Source organism: Melampsora larici-populina, assembly GCF_000204055.1.
Source record: "Melampsora larici-populina 98AG31 unplaced genomic scaffold MELLAscaffold_22, whole genome shotgun sequence".
Classification (NCBI taxonomy): Eukaryota; Fungi; Basidiomycota; class Pucciniomycetes; order Pucciniales; family Melampsoraceae; genus Melampsora; species Melampsora laricis-populina.
The window spans coordinates 711,640-737,141 of NW_006768786.1; the positions used below are offsets into that span (position 1 = coordinate 711,640).

Sequence of the window (25,502 nt, forward strand, 5' to 3'; positions counted from 1 at the left end):
AACAATACGCCATTCATCAAGTCCCAAATCTCTCTTCCTCAACAAGAGCTTTCGCCAATCATATCTAAAAATGCTGATTGGTATCCTTATTTTAAAAACTGCGTTGGTGCAATTGGTTGCACTCATATTCCTGTTACTGTCCCACCTCAAGAAACTTTACCATTCTTGAATCATCAGGGTGACACATCTCAAAAAGTATTCATAGCTTGTGACTTTGATCTCTCATTCACCTTTGTTTTAGCAGGATGTGAAGGAAGTGTGGAAGATAATGAGCTTTGGGATTATGCAGAACAAAATGAATTTATAGTTCCTGATGGTAAATATGTTCTTGGTGATACTGGATTTGATTTGGATATAAATCTTCACACTCCTTTCAAAGGAATCAGATATAATCTTAGAGAATTTTCGGGTGATCATGCTGAGTATGAAGCCTTTTCTCTTACCATTCTTTGTCCTTTCTATATTAATCACTGACATGGGTTTTGCTTTACAGACCACGGAATCATCAAGAGATTTACAACAAAAGACATGCTGCTTTGAGGGATCATGTTGAAATGATCAATAGAGCGGTCAAAAAAAGGTTCAAAGTCATGGAAAAAGGTTCGAAATGTTCGATTGAGATTCAAGTGAAATTGATCATATTAATGGTTTACCTACACAACTTTATCAGAAGAAAAGATCAAGATGATGAACATCTCAAGGATAACGTTGATGAGAATGATCAACTTGAAGTACAACAGGCTGAAGTAGATGAAGTTGAAAAGATGTATGAGGAAATTACTGAAGCAGGCGAATCGAGGAGGAAGATAGCTAAAGCTATGTGGACTTCATATTGTTTGCAAAGAAATCAAGATTGATTGTATCTGTTCATTATCTAACCTCCAATTTTTCGAATTTTCTATCTGGCTTTCATTCTTATATCTTATTTGATCAATCTACAAAGAATGATCATACTAATGATATCCTTGAATTGCTTGAACCAAATACACACGGGTTACAAAAAGGGAAACCATCAGAAATGTAATGAAAAGTCACATGTTTGTGATTCGTTGATTTCAGAAAAACTTTTTGGCTACTATTCTTTGGAGACTTGAACATTTACACACAAATGATATGTACGTTTTTTGAATCGAACTCGGTTTTAACATCGAAACACAAAGGTTGAGTTTTCGGATATTTTTGAGATTACACTTTGAATTTACATCAACATACCGCTCGGAGTTTCTCAACGTGATTTCAAAACACCAGTTCCAACCAACTTGCAATCGAAATCGACTTTTCACAATCGAAAACGGAGCCATCATGAAAGAAGATACGAATCAAGAAACCATTGAATTCGAAACCTTAATCAATCAATCCACTTTAATCAAACAAGGAGCAGAAGCAGTTTAGTCAATCTTATCACAACCTTCTTTCCTACAAACCACTGGGAAGAAAATTAACCCTACTTTTGCCCATTCCGATCCTCGAACGAAAAAAAATACCAGAGAGTTTATAAAACGAATTTAATCACAACCGAAGGACCAGTGATACTAAAACATAGATTCCCAAAAAAATATCGACATTCAACTTTAGATTTGAATTTAAATAAACAAAGATTAACCTATGAATCTAGATCATTGATTAGAGCCTTAAAGTTTGGGATTAATGTACCTTTACTTAGATCAGTGAATGTGGTAAATAATTATCTTTTAATTGAATTTATTAAGGGACCTACTGTTAAGGAATTTCTTTTGGATCCTAATTCATTTGGTTATGATATAAGTAAGTTCTTTTCTTCTCTTTGTGATGATGAATACTTTCTTGATCGACATTTTATTCATTGATGGTCTTTTTTTTCCTTTTTCTTTTTCTTCTTTTTTATAGATCAGATTTTAAGTCAGATTGGTTATGAATTATTTAAATTACATAAAGCTGATTTGATTCATGGAGATTTAACAACATCAAATATGATGATAAACCTACAAAATGGGATTCCAAAGATAGTAAGTTATCAAAAACCCAATAGTTCTTCCGATCCAACGTTCAAAAAACATATCTTACAAAAGCTTTATAAACTGATGATAACTTTGATTGATGATTTTTGGTAACACTCTCTGGATAAAGTTCCTTATAGACTTTGGACTTTCATATGTTTCGAATTTATTAGAAGACAAATCAGTAGATCTTTATGTTTTAGAAAGATCTTTTTTATCAACTCATTCTAAACTAAGCTTACCATTCTCTGAGTCTTGCTCTGAAACAAATCCTTTGAAATCCGATTCTTCTCAAACCGTTTCGGATGGCTTTCAAATCATTTTAGAAACTTATAAATCTCATTTATCTAATCAGGAATCTAAATTGTTTTTTAATCGATTTGAAGTTGTTAGAGCTAGAGGTAGAAAAAGATGTATGACAGGTTAACTTATATCATTTTTTTTTTGGTTTGATTTGTTTGTGTTTCTAACCGAATTTGGAGTTTGAAAACCTCATGATTTATATATATACCTGTAAATGTGTATAAACTGTTCAACATTGTCTTTGTCTTTCTTTTACTTGTAATTAATCTTGGTTTGATCTCACAATAAACAATGTCTCAGGAAATCAATCTTTAATATCAAATTACATGATTTCAATAAAACAAAAAAAATCAAAAAAATAATACTTTAATTTTTTTATATTGTTTAAAAAAAACTTATGAAAGACAAATACTACAACAAAAGTTTTTGGAAAAAATTCATCTGTTTTTGGTAAAAACAAAAAAGAAGAAAGTTACAAAACTAAGATAAAAAAAACGACAAGAGTTCAACGATTTTTTTTAAAAAAAAATGAATCATAAAGATTGTTCGCATGTTTCGAAATATATAAGACAATAAGAATAACAAGATAAAGTTCGGTCCTATTTTCTTGTTGGGTTGGGGTTTTATGATTTGAATTAAATTGTTTTACAAAGACTTTTTCAAAGACCAAGAAAAAGTTCAATTTAAATGATACTTGAATGCCCTTACTCAAAACTCGTCTTCATCAAGAACCCAAGCTCAAGATCACAACAAAGTTTCAATCATCAATCAAATCCAACAAATTCGCATCTTCATCTTCTTCTTTAACTTCGATCCTCGTCTGAGTCGCTTCCATTTCATCATCCGAATCTTCAATTTCAAAATCACCCACCATATATTTTCCTTTACTAGGATCATATACCACCATACAACCATCTGCCGGATCTTTGATTCTCTTCATCGTCACACCTAAGACTATATCGGGTGGTTGATCAGCTTGGAGAGGTCGTCTGAATGAATCAGTTGTTTCATCCGTTGAGATTTCGGGTATGATTTCTCCTTCTTCTCCTTCCATCAAGGGTGGGTCTCTAAATAACGGTGTCTTGTTTTTGTCTGGTTGTAATGATCCTTTTAATGCTTGATCTTCCTCTTCATCATCATCATCATCATCTTCCATCATCATCTTGATATCTCTTAACATTTGAGGATCCTCATAGTAATCATCATCATCAGAATCATCATCATCACCAATAGGTGATGATCTTCTACTAGAAGACTTATCTTCTTCATGAAATTCAGATCTTAATGGAGAATTAAGAGCCGGCGGTGAAAGTGCAATTGATGAAGAGGTCAAACAGATAGGTGAAGCAAGAGTAAGATTCCTCTTCGGTCTTGGTGGTGAACTCAATAAATCTTCTTCAAGTTGAGATTGACTAGATCCAGGTGTCTTTTCTCTATTCACGATTATATCACCAACTTGGGTGCTAGAAGACATGACTGTGTCCATATCGATTTCATCAGTAGATCGACTTTGTTCTACTTCAAGTTGATCGCTGGAAAGAGTCTGGTCTAGAGCCGCTTCGGGTTGATTGTTGGAATCATTCTGGTCTGCTACGTTTCGATGGGTAAGACGACTCTGGACAAGCTCAGCTTCGGTTTCCTCGTCATCTTCCTCTTCGATCAATGACTTGGACTTCGCAAGGGTATCCATCAGATCTTGGATCGTATTGTCATTTGTGAAAGTCAGTTGATCTGAAATATCAGATCCATCATCTGATTCACTAGAGCAATGTGGTTGGGGTAAAGGATCCGCAGGCTTATAGGGGGTCGAAGTGGAAGTAGTCCTATCGCTATTAGTGGGATTGGTTTGGGGATGGCTTGAAGTGTTGATGTTAGAGGTAGGACGGTCTAGGGTATTAGTCTGAGGACTTGAAGAGGTGTTGATAGAAGACTTGACGATGTTTGGAAGAACGACCCCGTCAAGTTGGGATTGAAATTGATTAGGCTCGACGATCGTTGGTTTTTTACGGAATGAGATGGATTTTAATACGTTTCCAACTTGTGCACCATCCATTCCATTCCAACCGAATGCGATATTAGGAATTTGTGCCTTGTTGTGCTCTTTAGAAATCGGACGTTTAGCTTGTTGAGTAGATGATACATTGGTTCGATGGTTGGAGGTCGAAGAAATTGGTTGAGTACGACTTTGAGTTGATTGGGGTACGCGTTCCGGACTTTTTGGGGTATAAAAAGGTCAGCAAATGCCACAGCCAAAGGATTTTTGAAAGATCTAACCCACCAAGAATAACGAGGTTTAGCGGTTGGTAAAGTTGATGAAGAATCTTGACGTTTGTGATTTGTTGTTGGATCTTCACGTTTGTATCGTTTTGAAGTACCAGGATGAGAGAAACCTGATGATCTTTTAGAAGATTGATCAGTTTCTCGTAAAGATTTCGCCAGGTTTTCTTGATCTTCTTGTTCTTTCTTTAAGATTCCTAAACGTGCTCTTTCTTTTGCAATCGAATTTTGACCTGATCTAATCGGAATTTTGTAATGAGGTACATCAGGATCATGGATTCTTTCCATTCTCCAAACGTAACATATATAATCAGTTTGATGACTAGGATCGACGGTATTGATTTGATTAGTGACTCGATAAAGACCGTCGTATCGGTATCCCTCGAGAGGTGCCCAAGGAGAATCACTAGCATGAGGACCACGGATGACTCGAACAGGTAGTCGAGATCGAAGTGATTTGACCATGGCTTTATTACCTACCCCATCCAAAGTTTGATCAGTTTGCATAATACTAGTCTTCTTATTAGTCTCGGGATTTGTCATGCCACCAGCACCCATGTACCTAGAATGATACAAAATTAATCCGATGTGAAGTTTGAGTACGTAAGGTTCGAATCAAGGTTTGGAGTTGGAATAGATTTCGAAATGACTGACCAAATGATATCTCCACTATCACCATAAGGATAACCTCCGTTGAGAACTACACTCTCAGCACCACCACGATTTTCATGACCTGAGATCCCGGCTTGAATCGGAGCATGAACACCAGCTTGACTGATAGCAATTCGATTAGGCCAAACCGCACCAGGTAAGACGTTAGGGATATGACCATGGCGTTGAGGATCAGGTCGGACTGCACGGGTGAGAGTTTCGTAACGAGGTGAAGAAGATGGTATAGGAGTAGTAGAAGGAGATGGATAAGTAGGATAAGTAGTAAAAGAAGGTCTAGAAGTAGGAGTTGAAGATGAAGACATTTTAGAGGTTTGATTAGATGATGAAGTTAATTTGATGTGAATCTTTGGTATTGGTAGTCGAATGATAGGAAGAGGAGAATGTTCTGAAGTTGAAGATAATGAAGTTAAAGGTGAGGATGATCTTGATCTTGAATGGTGATGGTCTGAAATCGAATCTTGAAGAGTCAGATCGATTTGTAATACCATAGTTTTGAATTTAAATTTTGAGATTTCAAGTGAGTTCCTTTATATGGTCAGTTGGATTGGTGTGTATACTTAAAATGTGCCTTTGTCTTTGAATCTTTTGTGTGTTGGACCAGTTTAATCGACTAGATCGATCGATGAGTTGATGGAACTTGAAGTGCTTCTTATGTAATCAACAGACTGCTATATCAAATCAAATCAAATGATAACAAAATCTCAATATAAGAAGGATTTCACCAATTCAACAAATCAACAAACATACAAATCTAAACAGGGTCTTAGCTCAGCTTAGCGCTTTATCAATTCATCAAGGAAATCTTCAAAATTTCAAAAACATATCAAATCATAATCCGGATCTGAAAATCTTCTCTCATTTCCAATCAAAAAACCCTTTTTGCTAAAGCTTATCAATCTTCTTTGTTCTCCGGCTTGAAACCTCTCTATCATCAGCCATATCATATCCCAAACCTCATCACCTATCCTTGAAAAAAAAGGATGTCAAGCTCAACCGAGTACGTACTCAGATTGATTAGGATTTGAAGTAACTAAACACCAATCAGCCTTTTTACTTAGTGCATCTTGATCCAGATTGATATCACTAGAACAAGCTAGAGCATCATCATTTCTTGGCCTAACTGTTCTCCTACACTACGGATCAAAAGATTTGTAATCGTGACATGTTTTCCATCACCTGTTTCCAGCATGTTGTCCTCATATGTTGAAAACATCCCCAGTAAAAATGTAACGTAAACATACGTGATTAAGTTTCAAATATGGACGTTGTACATCAGGGAATCGTCGTGGAAATGTTTTTCTTATATTATAAAACCTTGACTGAACATACACTCAGTTCAAAAAGGAGTCGATCCAATGGGGTTATTTTTTTGAAAAATTGGTTACTGCACCCGCCTGCACGTTGGGGAACTGGGCTCGTCACGAGTTTGGGCTCAAGAACTCATCAAGGTGAGATGGTGATGAGGATGCATTACATCTTTGCATGCAAGGGAAGTGAGTGTACATACAACTTGTGGAGATCACAAACGAGACAAGAAATGAACCACAGCTTTTTATGGATCGGTGTATATAAAGGAGGCAGACTGAAAGGGTATCAATGAATGGAAGCTTGATTCGCTAGCAATTGCGACGCGATTGATCGATTGATCCGATTCTAGGTGACTAAAAAATCAAAAATTGAAGTGATACTTAGAACTTCTATGTATGAGGTCGAGCTGAAGCAGGAGACAAGGTTTATTGACCAAAAGCGAACCAAATGCTGCAAACGAGAGCGATGGAAATGATTGAGCGAGATGGGAAATGCGAAATGGGGGACATGTCAGCATCCAATATTTCATGACTTCATCGACTTAACACAGGTCTGAATATGTGGAGAATGGTGATGAAGAGAAAGAGAGGTCTTACCTGAAGTCGTATAGAAAGAAAAAGGAGTCAAAGAGTGAACAGATGTGAAAAGCAAGCTATGACTTTGCTGAAAGGTTAGTGATGCGAATTCAGCAAAGGTTTTCATCACTTGGTTTTTCAAAGTCAAGCCTCAGGTCTTGGTGCAGGCTTTTCAATCCGTTGGGGCAGTTTATGTTCTGGTGAGGTATTGAGATACCTCAAGAATTAGGGTGTTCAAACCTGTGCAAGAAATGTGCAAGACCGACGTGCAAGATCCGTGCAAGATCCGTGCAAGATTTTTTGCACTAATCTTGCACAGTAATTTTTTTGACAACCCGAGTTATTGTGTTCCAAACCGTGCAAAAACCGTGCGAGACCGACTCTTGCAAGTTTTGTGCAAGATCCGTGCAAGTTCTATTCATATCTTGCACAGAACTTGCACAAAACTTGCATGAATTGATTTTGAGGTTTGAACACCCTAAATATATGTTTTCAAATTATGATAAGAAATACATCAGCCTTACATATTTTCTACAAAAACACAAAATCCACATCACGATTACAAAACAGATTTGTCACTGCTAAGTACAGTCATTTAAGAAAAGCTTGCCCCAAATTCCCCGCCAATTCGCTCGAGTTTTGCGGGCGATTTAGGGCAAGCTTTTCTTAAATGACTGTAAGTCCCATGTTTCTCAAATGTCATTACTGGAGCTGTTTTGAAGACATATTTGCCCTTAAAGTTTGGACCGTAGTGTACATATCATTCCTCAGCTAACTTAAATAAGTCCCCTCAGTGCCCGAGCCTCGAGGGGAAGAAACTCAACAAACCCGGGAGGCACGGAGGGGACTTGAAAAACCATGTTGATATGTAGAGGAAAAAGGCTTTGGGTGATCAAAAAGGGTCCGCAAATAACTTTGAAAGTTTGCGTGCCTCAGTCTGATATGCTGAGCGCCTGCCCTTGAGCTTCTTTCCCCCGAATCGGAAAACTCTTTATCTTTCCAGAGTGACGAATTTTATTGGAAAAAATCCTCTTTTGGAGGTTTCAAAGTTGCGACTTCGGCTCAGCTGATAGGTCGTACGTCTTCTGGAACAAATCAGTCTGCACCGCCAACAAAGTTTTACTGACAGTCAAATTTCCTCATGCTGTGTTCGTGTATGTCTTTCTACAATCAACGTACATACCAATTTTTCACCATTATAAAGATCCTTGAAGATCCCAATAATCTTTCCTCAATTTTCCATCACAAAATTCTCACATTTCCACTTATCAATTTCTCTGCATAAACTTCTTAGATTTCCAGTTATCAATTCATCATCATAAAAGTATCAGAATTCCAGTTGTCAATTTACAGTCATCATTGTGCTTGATGTATTGATTAAGTGAGTGGGATATGCAACAGTAGATATCACAGACAAGATATGGGTGTTGCAGGTTCCAAAGCTGATGTCTCCTTCTTATCTAGCACAGCAACCACAAGGTGAGCACTCAGCACCACTGTGGTCTGGATCTACAACCACCCTTGTCAGATATTGGTGGATCTGTTTCCTTCACAAAATTTTGGCTCTTTAGGGTCCGTTTGGCTGTGCCATCTCATCTGACATCCAACTGGGCCTTCTGCCCAGTCGGGGTCGGGCAAAGAGATTGTCATCCTGATTTTTGGTGACAGATGATGGTCAGATGGTCTCCAGATGTGCAGCCGAACGGACCCTTAGCTTTCAGGTGGCCCAGAAACCTGCAAACACTCAGGATTGTCTATCTCTTTCACCATATGTGGTGTCACATCCCTGGATAAATCTTATATTTGGCAAATCTCAAAAGCAACCACCTGCCCAAGCTCAGTCTTGCTGATTCCTCAAACATTGGTCACAAGTCTGCCTCCATTTTTTTGCTTGATCACCTTCACAGCCAGAATATTTGGCTGATCAGAGGCAAAAATCCAAAGGAATCTCCACCCAATGATCTGATCCAAGGCAATGGTAAGGGCCAGACTTTGCCACAGAGGTATCCTTTGCATGCCCTTATCCTTGGGGGGCCATCCAAGGACTCCTCAAATGTTTGTCTCCAAGGTAACTATGCTGAAAGTGCTTGAGTGGCTGTTTTGTTCATTTTTCTTTCTCTTTTCAACAAGTCAAAATAATTGAATAAGCTGACCCAAGTTACCAACCTGCCACAGGGACATTGGACATAAGAATGTGAATTATTTCTGGCTTCCCCACTTATTTCTCTACTTGTGATTTCTTTCTACTTGTGATTTTGCTACTATTATAAAGCACATCTTCTCATTTAATTTTATAGATCAATAGTATGTTCCCTTCTGATTTTTTTCTTTGTTAGTCTCAACTCTCTTGTTCCTCAGTCTCAAGTTTTTTGTGTGATGCATCAAAATGTGTTTTTCCTCTTCTAGTGTTCTTTTTCTCTTGGCTGGAATACCACCTTCTGGCGCGGCCTTGCCTAAAAACCATCACAAGTGCTTTGTGCTTGGGAGCAGTGAGATTTCTTAGTTGAGTAAGAGAGCATAAACCTGATGGTATCATGACAGCACATTCCAAATCTTACATTTCCAGTTATAATTTTTTCATCCATTATACAAGTCTCAGATTTCCAGTAACAATTTTGTTCCATAAAATTCTCAATCATTTTCAGTCATTGTATGAAAAGACATCTGTGTCACCAATTTGTTCTTGAGTTAATTGTGAGAAGAATGTCAAGATCTCCAAAATCATGGATGTTGTTTTATCAATCCCAACCTTGAAGATTGAAACTTTGAGAGAACCACCATAACACAGGTGGTTTGTAGGTCCATGACAGACTTGCGGCAACCACAGGAGGTAAGGAGTAGGAATACCCACACCACAGTTGGCCCCGATGCCAACCTGAGATTCTCAGCCGTGCGCCACGGACAAGTTTTCACTCTTGAACTTTTTCTCTCTTCAACTCCTTGATCTAGTCACCAAGGTGCTAGAGCCTTTTGCTGCAAGCTAATGTCTTTAGAGCTCAAGACGCTAACTGGTCTGAGCTATCAGTTTTCTGTTGAGCACCCACCCGTCAAAGAAAGTGATACAAAAAATTTAACCTGGAGGTAATAAGCATAAAGAAAGAGGTGACAAGATGAGTAATAAGCATAAGGAAAGAGGTGACAAGATAAGTAATAAGAATAAGGAAAGAGGTAACAAGAAGATGTCCCACCCTCTGACCCAATGGAGGACCCCAGCCAGGTGAGTTTGGTTCCCAAAAACCAAATTTCAGGGCCTTCTTGGTTTTAGAAAACCAAGGCCCCGGCCGGGGCCCCGCTACCCCCAACCCGCATGATCTTGACTTGAATGTAAGGATCATGCTTTAAGTGCAGACATTAGTTTTACCTTTAGTCTGAGAGTATGCAATACACATAAAAACACATTAGACTCTCTAACAATTGCCAAAGGTAGCAAGTTAGAGAATGGACTAACACTCACTAAAAAACTCTTGAAATCCAGCACATTGGAGCAGCAACAAGAACTTTCTCTCTACTTCAGAGAGAAATATGCTAATCAAGAACTAAAGAAGATTCAGATTGACAATATAGTCAGCCTTGTAAATGATAATGGCATATTTATTTTGGCTGGAACATGCCATGGAAAAAGCTGATCAGGTTTGGAATTAAGCTTTCTCATGTTTCCCAAGGAAAAGGAACCAGTGGTCTTGGTCTTGAAGGCATTGGATGTACTTGCAAAAAATCATGTCAGTACATACTAGCTCAAGAATACATCTGATTCATGATTGATCACAGGTCTTGGAGGAGAGTCAAATTGTAATTCAGGCAATTGATCTTACAAAGACCACACTTCGTTCAGAAGTATTGGCAAAATTGAAAGAAGGGGTTGCAAGTTTTGATAGACTTCAAATTTCAAGATTGCAAATGACCACAACAGCTGTAAAATATTAGCAATGCAAATGTGTTTGAAAATCTAAAAAGATAACTTTTTGAGCCCAATCAAAACTTTTGCTCTCCAATGTAAAAAGATGTTTCTGAGTCAGGGAGAAAATGTACAAAAAACAGGTGCTCAACATATCCAAGGCACACAAAAGTTCATGATTATATCAAAAAGAAATTATAGACCTTTTTGAACCACCAAAAGGCTGTTTCCTTTGTCACCAGGGTTTCCAATATAACATGTAAAGATTCCCCTCCATGCCTCTGGGGTTTGTAAGTTAGCCAATTCAAGAGAGTATTCACCCTGACTAGACTTCAAATGATCTTTCTGTATGAGGATCTTGAATCTGCTTGGTAAGCCAAATTGATGATGTGAAACCCACTGTGGCTTCAACCAGAAACAATGTGAAAAACTGAGGTCATCATCCCAATGATCAAGTTTTCTTGGCTCAAAACAGAGAGTTTGGCAAGCCCTCCCATTTGACATAAGCTCTTGAAGTCAATTTATGCAGCTTTGTAGCCCATCACAGTAGATACAGGCTACTGTGTGCTACCAATCACCATCAGCTGTGGGAATGGTCCCAAAGGTTGAGCATTTTTTCAACCTTACTGCCAGATGGATAATTAACACTGTAGGGTACCTGAAGCCTTAGTCTGAGTACCTAAATCCCTAAGGTAGCATACCTAGGGTCTTAGGTACCCAAAACAGAAGCTGCCAAGTGACTAAGTGGTAGGGCTGTGGCCCGGACCTGCGAGCTCAGGGCCAGCCTCGCGACCAGACCCGGACCTGATGTGACCCGATGGCTTCCAAAAACAGCTCGGCTCACTCAGGGCAGGGCCAGAAGTCGAGCCCAGAGGCTTGGCAGGGGCAATGGGTGATGATCAGCTGGCAGGTAAGTTGTATGTCACCTGTTTTTTCATTCGAACATTGTTTTTTGATAGGCTTAGTCACCAGAAAAGCAGTGGCGACCCGGTCGGGTTGGGCACCCGAGACGCCCGCAGGGCCTTTCGGAGCATTGCCAGGCTAGGTCTCGTGGCCCCGGGCCCGGCCATGTGGACCATTGAGATGTGGTCGGGCAAAGCCGGTCGGTCAGGGTCGGGCCCGGGCCACAGCCCTACAGTAAGTGGGGGGTTTAGGTACCCAGCCTGTGTGATGTTTCTCTTTAGCTACTGTACTCAAATCCCTTCATGAGCCTGATCAACCTCAATTGCTACATAGCCATTCAGTTCCAAGTTCACCCAGAAAAGAACAATTTCTTTGGATCAATGTATTTCTAAGACTTGGTAGCATCAGTATCTCAGCTGATCTTGATTAAAATCAAGTAACATATATCAAAGGTCAACATCATGTCAATTACACTATGTTTCTTGTAATTTAGTTATCATCATGATGTGTGAATATCACTTGAGCAATCCTGAGAATCTCAATATTTATAATCCTTTCTTCACCTTGAATTCACTTTAGCTTTCCTTCCAACATTTTCTTGCATCCAATCTGGCCATCAAAACGTTTTTCTGTAGATTCACAGATCTTGTAAACCAAGGCTTTTGCAAAAAAAGATGTGATGGTGTTTGAGATTTTTGACACCCATTTGAGACGTGTAACTTCATCAAACAGGTGACTGTATCATGTACTGGTATCCTTTGAACATATCAATTTTCTAACATCATACAAGATTAAGATCAGAACTTTTTTATTAGATTTTCAATCACTTTATATTCTGTGTGAATCAATATCAACATAGCTTCTTTTGAATTGTTCCATGGAATAAACAATCTCATTTGAAGAGTCAAGGGTGAAATTTTCAAAATCAATAAAGATTTCCAGGTAGAAAAATTAAGATCTTTGAAATTTGACTGTGAATGAAGAAAGAACTTTTGATGATGAGACATTATTTGAATTATTCATCAATCCATAACTTCAGATCAACATGATGATTTCTTCAAATCCGTTGAAAAACATTTGATTGAAATGTGTGTTTTGTAATGACAGGATTTCAATTCTTTTGACTATGCTTGGTGAATGATCTTAATCATTCAGGGTAATTAGATTCAAATAAATCATGCATATAATGATACTCATCTTGATGAATGCACTCATCACCCTTAGTATGTTGTGTAGCATAACCAAGCTTATAAAATACAACTAGAAGTAAGCCAAAAGATCATTTAATTCAACTTAAAGGCAGCACGGTACCATAGGGACATGTGATAGATTCAGATCCTCAATCATTAAAAAATTCTAGTTGACTTGGATTGAATCTTTCAAACAATTGGGTTTGAGATTGATATTTAACATCAGGACATATGAGTTAGATTCAATTTCCATCAGATTTGAAGAAAGATGACTCTAAGCTCCTATATGTTTGTATATAAGCTCCTGGAAGTGTTTCACTGATCCTTGTAAGCTTATTGAGAGTATCTTCAATATACCCAAAACTGAACACTTTGTACAAGTGTCTAAAGTAAGTTCACCAATAGGTATAACAAGCCGTGTTCAGCATTCAGCTGAAAAAAACTGTTTGAGAGGAGAAGAAATTGAAGTAGGGCGAGCATAGAGAAATAGTTTTGCTTCAGCTATCTTTCAACGTAAACAAAAGGCTTTAAGTACATATGATGAAATGTGAAGCACCTTGGAGAAAATATAAGATTGGAAGGGTTTCTCAGTTGTGAAACTACTTTTTCCATTCAATCAACACTCGTAGTGTTTGAAGTTTGCTTTCTACTCAACTCAGACAGGGCATGAAAGACGTTCGAGGATGAACTCAAATATGTGCCAAGATCATGAATGCGAACCTGCGTACATTCACCTTCATGATTAATTTCAATCAAGACAATGCAGGGTAATTGAAGATCGGTCGGCACACGCAATCGCATGGTAAGCTGTTAGCTTAACAAAGCTCTATCTGCGCGGCCGCGTAAGCTAAGGTCTGGTGGTAAGAGAAGATTGTGCACGCTGGAAGATGATTTATTGTTATTGTTGTACAAGAACCCTGGAATGCCTTGGTCCCTATAAATACGGCACGGAAGTACATCTTGTTTTCCTCAGAACTATTTCCGCATGAAAAAAACCCTCAGATTTCTGCGGTTTTGTTCATTGGAAGGGCCGTCCCTGTTTGTGTTCTTGAACATCAGGAGCGTCTGCCTCATGTTTTAAAGTTACGCAGTGGTTCATTCTTTAGGTTTCTTACTTCTCGGCAAGATAGGCAAAAATATCAACTTATTTGGTTAATCATATTACTTAACCTTGGATTCCTAACTGTGGAACTGTGTTTAGTATTTACCAAGGTTCCAGATTTCCCTACGACCTTGGCCTGTTACCTTGGCTGAGGGTTTGTTTTGGTGGACCCAGAGCGGGGGATCGCCAGGCTGCCTTTGCGTCACGGTACTATAAATCCCGCTGACGTCAGGCCGATCTCTTGCTCATCTGGGTGACCTTGGTTCGGCGGAATTTAGAAATAAACTCTATTACGTACCACTTTGGAGAATGGATAATGGGATGAAAAAGTTCCGGTAATGTACAGAGTATGTGGTGAGGATTGCGGAATGCACTCATTTCTCAAGTTCTCACGGTGTAAAAACTCTGACTAAGAGTTATGGCCCATGGGTCATATCGAAATTGGATCATGGAATTATGCCGCGCCTTGGTTAAGACTGGCAATCGGTGTTGATAGAGAAAGACGAAGAGATCACTCCTGATCCAGGAACAAAGTATCATTTCAGAACACCTTACCTAAGATGAAGATACCAGGGGTTTCTAATGAGCTCTCATGTGATTTGTGATTCGTGATTTGCTCATGAGTGGGATGAGACGTGATCAAGTGAGTCAGCCTTTTATGCTTACCAATTTCTTTGAATCAATCTCAAGAGAAGGGTCAGTTGTCTTATGCAACATGAGCATTTGACTAGAAGTCACAGAATTCAGTCAAGATTATCTAATCTTTGGCTTGGAGAGTCTTGGAGTAAGACCATATGATTTTTTTTGATTTCAAGGTGTTTATGATTGTAAAGTCTACTTTGAGAAATCCATTTCGGAGAAGTACCGATGAAGATGATTAGTTCAAGTCGAATAAGGAGTATGTATTAGAAGAAGATTGATTAGAAATTGAGTCAAGATAAGAGAGGATGGATTGAATCGATTGATTTGATTGGAAAGTGTTTTAGAAATCCAGATGAGTACCTGAATCGGGAAGTGAGTTTAGATTTGTCGGTACTGAGTTTATTTTATGAAGTTGAAATCAAATTTTCAAACCCCAGAGCACTTCATCGGATGCGGCGTGAAGTCAGCCTAGAGCCGCATCTCACCCCTGTTTTAAGTCAAGAGTCATGACTAGGACTTCCGACTGCTGATGAAGATGAAACATCAGATAAGAGGAAGAGAGGCAGTCGAAGTGATAGAGAAAGAGCAGAGCCAAGCCGAAAAAAGTAAAACTTTAAAGATAAGGAACTGGTTTGATTTGGATGAGGTAATGTTTTGAAGATGGTAAGTACACTTTCGTTCGGCTCAAAGTACGAAATGCCAAGTCAAAGTCAAGAGTATCAATCTTCAATCGATGAAGAGTTGAGACGACTCTGCGGATCGTTTAGAAATTCTTGAAGCTTACAACTTTTAACAAACTTGGCTGTCTTCTGTTTTCTGATTTCTCTTGGAAAACATCCAAATCACTGATCAAGTCTTCATCATCAGACAGAGACTCACTTTGAATATCTTTGACATTTACCCTTTACAATAGAATATAGATCTCATCTTTAAATTAAACCATCATCACCCTCTAGAGCCTTGGCGCCAAGGGAATCTACAGTCTTCTATATACAAATAATTTAAAACACCGTCAGTGACTGCGATCATCACCACCAACGAGCTACACCTGCTACACTTTTAACTGAAACCTTTCCATAGCTTTCAATACAAATCTCAATCAGTGATTCTGAAAAATAGTTTTGATTTCCTACATATTCATCTCAGTTATTCTAAACTCATCATCATCATCCATCATCCATCATCCATCATCCATCATCCATCATCCATCATCATTATCAACATATCATCATCGCAGTTATTATTATTCGTATTCCTATTATCTTTCAAATCTTTTTAATGCCAAGAGTTTTATAGATTAAACTACTCTCTTAAAATCATTATAGTAATACAACACATTTTATTATACGTCCATTCTAGATAGAAATCAAGACTAGTCGATTTTCTCACCATTCTTATTGAAATTTGAATTCAAACTACTTTGGGAGTTTAATTAAATAACTATTCTCTTCAGTCTAAAATCAAACTCATCCAAGCCATCTTTTGAAGGAAATCTCAGCAACTCCATCTTCGTGAAAACCCTTCAAGTTTTCCCCCTTCACTCTTGATCATCTGACCATTTTTACCTATCAACAGTTGTTCTTCTTTTCACCCTCACAACCTCAACTCGCTCGAGAAAAGGATCAAGTTTCAACTTCAATTCGATTCATTCAATCTAAACTTTCATCCTCATCACCTTGACCTTCTCTGTTCATCCATCAAACTGATTTCCAACAAATGGAGTCATCATCTTCTCTTCAATTTACATCTTGTTCTAATCCTAACATGTCTTTAGATTTCATGACTTGTCTTTCTCCTATAAACCAATCAGATTCAACTTCGAATTCAAATCTCAACAACCAAAACTTGGATTCTCAATCAAATCAAAACAAATTAGATTCATTACATCAAGAGTTGGGTTTAAGTCATCAATCAAAACTTACCTTCTTAACAACCAGCAACCTACCAACCACTCCATCAGCATCATCACCAAGAACAACTTCGCCATCTTCATCATCTTCATCACCTACAAACTCAAATAACAAACCATCAATTGTAAATCTTAAAACCAAAGCTCAAGTCAACAAACCATCTCGTCTTCGTCAAAAATCAATCATCAACTTCTTCAAATCTCGTCCATCTACTCCTGAACCTTTACCGTTCAGCCCCGAACCTTTACCAACCAATCTTGAACCCAAGACTTTACCCATCAATCTTGAACCTACACCCTTGACCCCTAATCCACAAAGTCCAAAAACACTCAATACTTCAGCTGATGTATCCTCAAACTCTTCTACTCCAAAATCAATCACCACCAAATCATCTTCGCATCCAACCTTACCTCAGTTTGTATTTGAACAAGCTGAACAAATTCGTGCTAGACTTGATGCTGAAAATGCACAACATGAAGCTCAAATCAAGCGTAAGCTTACAACACCATTACAATCCAAATCAACCCCTTCGCTTGGTGACCTGAAAAGGCTGCTTTCTCGTCGTACCACTCGAGTCAACAATTTCAACAATGAGATGCATAAGCCTAATGGTCTCAATCTATCAAGTAGTTTGAATCGTAGTGGATTCTTTGGTAAACAGTCATTCAAGACTTCCTCCAATCAAACTGTCACCCCGCAATCATCACCGGCAAAGGCTGCTGCTAGCTCTCCTGGCACCCCATTATGCCAATCTAATTTAAATCTCCAACAAAAGTATGGGAAATGGGGTAAAGTTTTGGGAAGCGGAGCTGGTGGTACTGTTCGTTTGGTTCAACAGGATCGAGATGCACCAATTTATGCAGTCAAACAATTCAGACCTCGACGGAAAGGGGAGAATGAGAAGGAATACCTTAAGAAAGTGACTGCTGAGTTTTGCGTAGGCAGTGCATTGCAGTACGTTTTGTCTCTGATTTTGAACACCTTTGTTTCACCAAACTGATTTGGTTCTTTTCCCTCTAGTCATCCTAACGTCATTGAAACCATTGAAATCATTTCTGAACGTGGTCATTATTATGAAGTGATGGAATATGCTCAATACGATCTTTTTGCAATTGTCATGTCGGGTAAGATGGCTTTACCGGAGATTTATTGCGTTTTCAAACAAATCGTCAATGGAGTCGAGTACCTTCATTCCATGGGTTTAGCTCATCGTGATCTCAAATTAGATAATTGCGTAGTCAGTTCTGAGAGTTGTGTAAAGATCATTGACTTTGGTACAGCTACTGTCTTTCAATACCCTGGCCAAAGCTCCATACCTACTTCCGGAGTGGTCGGTAGTGATCCTTATTTAGCACCGGAAGTTCTCAATTCTAAAGAGTATGATCCTCGCTTAACGGACGTTTGGAGTGTGGCCATCATGTTTATGTGTATGGCGCTTCGTCGGTTCCCTTGGAAATTACCCGATGCAGCTAAAGATCTTAGTTACCGAGCCTTTTCTCGTTCGCAAGCTAGTCTCACTCTAACTGAACCTAAACCTCAACCTACACTTCAAACTCCTCGGGCCAAGTCATCTAAAACGTTACCTATCAATCGTCAAAGCGATCAATCTCAAGATTCTAGGAAGATTGCTATACCTCAGAACCTATCTGTTCGTCTTAGTCAATCATCGAGTCAAACTACTTCCAGTACCGTTCACGATTCAGGTTATGGAACTTGTGGTAGTGTTTCAGAGTCCGATTCTTCACGACCGACCATGTCATTTTACCCAGAATCGAATTCAATGGTCTCAACGAGTCAATCATATAGTGCATCACCCACTGAATCACTCTATCATCCCGAAAGCCATCCTGATGATAGTGGTAATGAGTTTCCATTCACAACCAATTTTGATGGTAAGAATCCTACAATAGCTCGTTGTTCATCAACCACAGATGATACAGATTTCAGTGAAGCCATTAGACCACCGTATTTGATGACGACACAATCATCACCCAACTTACTCACCTTTGCTCCGACATCCATTGCGATCCCACCTCTTCCTACGGAATCATCTTGGATTGGAGTTGCGATGACATCCGAGATGGTCAGTCCTGGTTCACGTGGTAAGACTCGATCATCAATCACACCAGGAGGTCGAAGAATAGCCAGCGGTGAAATTCCAACACTTAGTCCAATTGAACCGATCAAACCAAGCATGAAATTGATTTCAAATACAAGAAAAGTATCGGTTCAAGAAAAGTTTAAAGAAACACAAGAATTATTTAAATCATTACCGATCGAATGTACTTCTGCCATGGAAAGGATGTTAACGATTTCAACCGAGAAGAGATGTACGTTAACTGATTTATTGGAAGAAGATCAATGGCTTAGATCGATTGAGACTTGTGTGGATAAAGAAACTGGGAAAAGGTGTAGAGGTTCAGAAGGTCATTTTCATTTCTTGATCGGACCTGAAGTTGAAGTTGGAAAGAAGAAGTAAAGATTCGAATCTGTTTTCAGGTAGAAGAGAGGTGATGAGAGAAGAAGAAAAAGGCGGATGTGTTGTATTGTACGATGAAATCAAAGAGGGATTTGTAGGATTTTTTTTTCCATGTCTTGTTGTGTTGTTGTGTATAAAATATCAACTGTTTTTCATTTTTAATTTTTCTTCAATTTTCCTTTTAGACTTGTCATTCTTTTTCTATTATTTTTTTCAAATCTTATATTTTTTTCTTTTCGTATTTCAATTAAACTCTTTCTTACATTCATTTTAGAATCGAAACAGTTTATACATTTTTTTTTCTCGTACGTTTTTTTTTTCGATATGAAGAAATTTGTGTGTATAATTCTTTTTTTTCTTCGTTTGTTTGATCATGTGTGTGTGTGTGATTTTTTTGTGTTTGATTTTTATAATTAGTTGAAAAGAAATCAAATTTTTAAAGGAAAGTTTGAAATTATTTTGAGATGATTTTGGTACGGGTTTTTTCCTTGTGACATACATAATGGATGAAGATCATCTTTGTCTTGTTTGTTACTTTTTTAAAAGATTCTTTGGTTCAATGATTGGATTTTTTGGTTTTGTGAGGATCCTAGTGATTGATTGATTGATTGTAGTTTGTTTTTTTTGGTTTGAAATTGGACTTCTTGAGCTTCTTGAGGTTTTGATTATGGGTTTTTTTTGTATGGACTTGATTGATTTTAATGGTGAACTTGAAAAGGATCTTTGGGTTTGGCAAAATGTTGGATTTGTTCTGTTTTTTTTTGGTTTTGCAATAAATTAATTTTGTTAGATTTATGTATGTATGTGATGGAAAATGAAACCTAAAGAAAAACTTTTGGTTTTACAAAAAACTTTTTTGATTTCTATTTGAGCAATTTGAAGTTTTATTTACTTCTTTAAATTCAGTCATGAATTCATGGGATCATCAATGTCTTGAGCCATTCTCAAGTTTTCATTGTTCTCTAAATTCTTTCTTTTCAAATCTGAGATACAATTGTGTGATTTGTGTACAGATTGTTCCCCCCTATTACTAACTTGAGATTTTTGAAAACCAAGAATCTACTTTTTGAGCATTAAGGGGAACTTAAAGAACATCTAAAAATATGGTGGATCTGATTCATGGGTGCTACTCTGAAGCAGTGGGACTTGAATTTCCCCAAGGCAACTTTTGGCTGCTGTGACAAAAGTGTTTCTTTGGGTCTGTCTTTTCCCCTACTATAAGCCAAACCCATGACTTTCTTATAATTCTCAGTATAGTATAGTTGAAAGATACTATACCCACAGTATAATATGTTGGTATAGGATAGTGGCAGCCTTGCACCTACTCCTTCTGAATAGTTTTGTTGATGTCCATTATTATAGTTCTTCAAGAACGGATTCCTCATATTCCACCATTAATTATTATTGGAGAATCAAAGGCTGACAATGGGTTTGACTTATCTCTTCTTGTTTTTCCAACCTTGATCTGAAGCTCCTCTCTTCTGTCTGGTGTGAGTGTGAGTTGTTGTTTCTGTGCCCGTTACTTGAGACTGACTAGCTAATTTTGACTCTGAAGCATTTAAATTTCTGTTGCTCAGGAGCATACAGATTGGTGTCTTGATAAACAAGGTCACCTACTTGATCTGCTACTTGCTTTGCTTGTTTTTCTACATTAGATTGTCTCCCATCTGCTAATATCACTCTCTGTCAACCATCAGTATCTCCCACTATCTCTTGAACTTAAGTAAAGGAAACTCAAATATGACTTACATATTTCTTTACTCTTTTAACATTCACTTTTTTTTTCATCAATTTCTGTCTGCTAAAGATTACTGTGCTTATAGCAAGGTGGTACCTCAATCTAACTAACCAACAATTGTACAGCCCTTCTTAGAAATAATGTTTTTTTTTTTTTTTTTTTCACTCCCAGATTTTACTCGGTTTCTGCCGTCTCATTCCTTGAGACTTTTAGACTGAGGAGTGGGTGGTGATCTCATATTTCTCCTGCACATCCATCTTTTAACCACTATTCCTAATCGCAAATCCCTCGTTCGACAATCACGACCTCACCACCCACTGCACTCGTGATGAACTCACCTGCCGGACGGAGTCACGGCAGCCGAAAGTGCCATGACTCCGTTTTTCTTTGGAGCCCTTCGACCACCACGAAATCGACCAAGATATCACTTCATCCCCTTTCACCTCGAGTTCTTTCATTCCACTTGTTTATCACCACGCCTTCAACTTGGTACTCTTTTTCTTTTGTTAAAAGTTTTCAATTCTTTCCGAGCCTATCATCTCACGTTTGATTCTCCCATTTTCTTTAGTGTTTTTCGTCGTCTTAGTGCGTCCATCGTCAACTACCATTTGAAAACGCCCTTTCGATTCAAAGCTCCAATCGGTCAGTGAGCCCATATTGTTGTGGATTGTTCACATGCTTATCTTTCATTCATCTGGGTCAGAAATGCCTCGCGAAGCAATCAACAATTTGATCCATGAAGGCAAAAATCCCGACGAAGGTCTGTTCATCGATCCTAATGTTTCCCTTTTTCTAATTTCCCATCTTCATCCAACTGAGTCATTTCTCTGGTAGTTTTCGATCCGCCCTACCTGCTCACCGACGGTAACGACGCTCCAGCGCGGCATCCCACTCTTGAGCGCCTCTGGCGCCAAGGCACGGAAAGCCGTCGCTTGATGGAAGAAAGCCAATCTTTCACCATCGCCGTCGCTTTCAAGATTCACACCAACAATACTGTTGATGTGATGCCCGGAATGGCCAATGCTCAATCTCCTTCGAAGGTCACCGCCGGCAAAAAGAAACCACCGCCAGCTCCTACAGGCGCCATCATTGATTCAACCGATTTCAAAGACGGGCGCCTCTTAGACTTCAAAGTCTTCTTGTATGGCAAGTCTTTGAACGAATTCAAAGACTTGATCGGCGATGTTTGTGACGAGTATTTTCCAGGAATCAAGAAAGTGGTTCTTGAAAGTGCGTTAGCACCACTGTTGACGTGGAATGCGAGTGTTGGTTCCAAAAAAACCAAATTGGTAGATTACGAAAGTTATCAAGAGTTGGTTAACAATTTGGACAAAAGTCGTACCTCAAAAGGTACAATCAACATAGTACTTCCAAAAGCGCAAGTCAAAGAAAAACGGAATGCTCAGGTGTGTAATTTTCAGGTTCTCAGGTGTTCTCTTTAATCTCGGTGATCTGATTACCACTTTTCCCCGGTTGCTTCCATTCAGGCCATCGGGGCAGTGGCGTATATCAAAGGGACCGCTGGACCTACTTCAATCGAAGCTGAACTGGCCGCTTCCAAGGAGGAAACAGCTTCGGCCAAAGAGGAAACAAAGGTACGATTCCTCTTAAATCTCGTGTGACTTCCAGATAGCTTCGGTCTCTGATTCTTTTGGTCATGCCTTTGTAGAAGGTCAAAGCGGCCAAAGAGTTAGAACTCGAAGTGGCGACTATCTACAATGAACACCTCGAAAGGGCTCTGGGTGGCGATGGTGCCATCTTGTCAGCCCCATGGGACCCGAACTACTTATATTGGTTTTCCCAACGATGTGCCTTCATATGGGCCAAGTCGATTGTAAGTGCCCAGTTCATTACATGTTAGGTTCCTAAGCTGATCATCTGGTTGTTTCAGCGTGATGGGTACACCAGTCGCGCTATGCCTCCTAGCACGACTGAATACAAGAGAGAGATGGCCCGAAACTCCGTCGAACACCCCGAGACGAGTGTGGACAACCGCGTCAAAAAACGTTACCCAGTGGCTGTACCAAGTTCAAAGAGTTCCTCATCGAAAAATCAAAAGCACCGCACCTTCTTTATGCAAGCTCCTGACGATGAAGTCAAGATCAAACAAGAACCCAAAAGCCCTTCAGGCTCAAAACGTAACCTGGAAGCCACCTCGTCTCTATCCAGCTTGTCTTTCAACAAGAAGATTAAACAAGAATCTCGTCAGTTCTTTATTCAGTTCTCCGATAAGTAACCTTCTTATAACTGACAAGGCTTCTCTTGATAACTTCGCTTGGCAGCTTCCGGTTTCACTTCCGAGAAGGTGATTTCCCTTCTCACCTCCGACGATGTTATTCCGGAGACCGTCTTCGGCGACTCCGACTCAGATGGCGAATCTGAGGTCACGCATTCCACCCTCCTGGAAGAGTTTTTGGCGGCGTGCGACATCCCCGGCGATGACCAAGCCACTCGAACCATTCTGCGCAAGGCGAATGTTTTATCTTGGACTGACTTAGTCCCGAGTGTGCAAATGACCACTAACGTCTTGACCGGGCATGGGATGCCTTTTGACACGGCCAGACGCCTCATGGATGGGGCAAAAGAAGCCGATGACCTACAAAAAAAAGCCTCTTCCTCCAAATGAATGTTTCAGCTATTCTAAAGGCCCAAGTAGATGATCCCCGAGTTGTAGTTTGCACATCTTCCCACCGCCTCCCACCCCAAAAGTTTGAGACTTAAAATTCCCCAGTTGTTTTCCAATGTCCGACGAGTTGTTTTCAAATGTCCAACGAGTTGTTTTCAAATGTCCACTCATAAATGAATCAGTGGTGCTTGTCTGTCTGTGTTATCCTTAAGCGTTGAATCGCAAAAAATATTCAATCTGAAAGAGCCTCTTTGAAAGTGAATCTAACCTTTAGACTTCTTCTTAGAATCTCTAAACGAGTTGAGCCTGTGCCAAGAATAAAGGTAATAAAGGTCCAAGTGACCTTTAAAACTTTTGACCTTTCGATGCAAAGATCATAATGACTTTGAATCATTATGATCTTTGCATAACCTTTCGAATAAAGGTCATTCAACCATTGCCCAAATGAACGTGTGCTCAATGCTAGATGTTAGTTGGACTCATCCGCGAGTGCCCAAGAAAACTTGGTTTTATTTTTGGCTTTCACGCGTAAGGATCTCACAAGAAATATTCAATTGAAACATTAAAGTCATAATGATGTTTCGAATACGATCAAAACATTGTCGTTTTCAAATCTTTCGGAATCAGTAGTTTTGTCAAATGAGACTAAGATTCGAGGGTTGTTATATTGAATCAAATCACGCTAACAACATCATGGGCAATCAACATAAGATACAAGACTTCTACAAATAACCACTCCCTTTGAATAACTTGTCGCACAATCCCTCGGTAAAGACCTCCATCATGGAGACCCAAATCACAGCTCTCTCCCCTTTGGCATCAATCGCTCCTTGAAGATCCTGGCTTCTTCGGAGGTTGGCTTTGACCGGTGAGAACCCCTTCTCAATCGGGTTGAAGTCCGGGCTATATGCCGGTAAGTAAATCAACCTTACCCCTCGCGCATGACACAAATCGGCTATTGAGCCCCCGTGGTGAATGGGGGCGTTGTCCAAAACTAGTACCGAGTTTCGCGCCGGCCATGGGTTCATGGCCGGTAACTACAATAAAGTCCCAAGACTTTAGAACACGAAATCTCTTGAACAAATCGAGACTGAAAGACGGAGTGATGACTCACCAAGTCGTTTTCCAAGAAATCTTCAAAATTCAAACGGGAATAACCTCCACGCTTGATAGTAATCGCCAAAATACCGTCAAGTGAAATAGCAGGTAATGCAGACCATCGGCCAGCTTGAGTGGGCCTTGGAAGTTGAGGTGTACGTTCTCCAATGGGAGAACGTGCATAATCGCGAAACAAACGCCTTTTCGAAATCGCCGTTTCGTCTAAAAGGTCAACAAGAATAAACGTTAAGTCAGAATGACATGCAGAATCCCAAACAGGCAAAAGTCAGTGCTTACCTGCAAACACCAGACAATAAGGGTCAATCTCAATTACAGATGCCATGTACGCACCTCGCGCGGCCAAACTTTGGTTTGGATGTACCGTGCGGGCTTTCTTACGAGTCCAACACAGCCTGTCTCGTAGCTCGGTAGAAAGGGTTTTGAAACCTTTCCAAGATCTTGGATTGAAGCTCATCTAGATACAAGGTCGGATCGAGGCGGAGACAGTCCAGGACAAACAGCCTTTCGGGGCCTCCTAAGACCAAAGGCGCACCACGAACCATGTGATCCATGGGGTTTGTGACCACCGCCCGGGTTCGCCGATAGAGGTTCAACCAGCGTCGTACCGAGGTGAGGGCCAAATCCATTCCGAGGGTCCTTGATATGTCCTGAACCCGGACGCCGTTGAGGGCCAATCGAACCACGGCAAGTTTGATCTCAGGGCTATGATGGGGATTTCGAACCTGAAAATGAAGGATATCAGCATTTCAAGTGATGAGAATCATAAAGAAAAGAATGGAAATCACCG

General features: G+C 39.4%; 5 protein-coding genes across 5 annotated transcripts; 4 read left to right on the forward strand and 1 right to left on the reverse strand.

The window, feature by feature from the left end:
* Window positions 1-1,103: 1,103 nt before the first annotated feature.
* MELLADRAFT_78000 (uncharacterized protein) lies at window positions 1,104-2,565 on the forward strand (the record flags this gene model as incomplete). The annotated part of the gene is made up of 4 exons (XM_007410778.1): window positions 1,104-1,386; window positions 1,488-1,764; window positions 1,867-1,985; window positions 2,107-2,565. 4 exons carry the CDS (start codon window positions 1,303-1,305, stop codon window positions 2,401-2,403), a joined length of 777 nt encoding a protein of 258 aa, XP_007410840.1.
* A 9-nt stretch (window positions 2,566-2,574) lies between these two features.
* Window positions 2,575-3,257, reverse strand: MELLADRAFT_72062 (uncharacterized protein; the record flags this gene model as incomplete). Its single annotated transcript, XM_007410873.1, has 1 exon — window positions 2,575-3,257. One exon carries the CDS (start codon window positions 3,217-3,219, stop codon window positions 3,037-3,039), a length of 183 nt encoding a protein of 60 aa, XP_007410935.1.
* A 14,259-nt stretch (window positions 3,258-17,516) lies between these two features.
* On the forward strand, window positions 17,517-18,212 carry MELLADRAFT_28949 (uncharacterized protein; the record flags this gene model as incomplete). The annotated part of the gene is made up of 2 exons (XM_007410779.1): window positions 17,517-17,707; window positions 17,774-18,212. Coding segments are annotated over 2 exons (630 nt in total), but the record flags the coding sequence as incomplete, so codon positions are not given.
* A 3,086-nt stretch (window positions 18,213-21,298) lies between these two features.
* Window positions 21,299-22,664, forward strand: MELLADRAFT_87685 (uncharacterized protein; the record flags this gene model as incomplete). Its single annotated transcript, XM_007410780.1, has 6 exons — window positions 21,299-21,459; window positions 21,539-21,612; window positions 21,674-21,730; window positions 21,805-22,376; window positions 22,458-22,565; window positions 22,650-22,664. 6 exons carry the CDS (start codon window positions 21,299-21,301, stop codon window positions 22,662-22,664), a joined length of 987 nt encoding a protein of 328 aa, XP_007410842.1.
* A 221-nt stretch (window positions 22,665-22,885) lies between these two features.
* Window positions 22,886-23,596, forward strand: MELLADRAFT_87686 (uncharacterized protein; the record flags this gene model as incomplete). Its single annotated transcript, XM_007410781.1, has 2 exons — window positions 22,886-23,174; window positions 23,253-23,596. The coding sequence occupies 2 exons, from the start codon at window positions 22,886-22,888 to the stop codon at window positions 23,594-23,596; spliced, it is 633 nt and encodes a 210-aa protein (XP_007410843.1).
* Window positions 23,597-25,502: the final 1,906 nt, after the last annotated feature.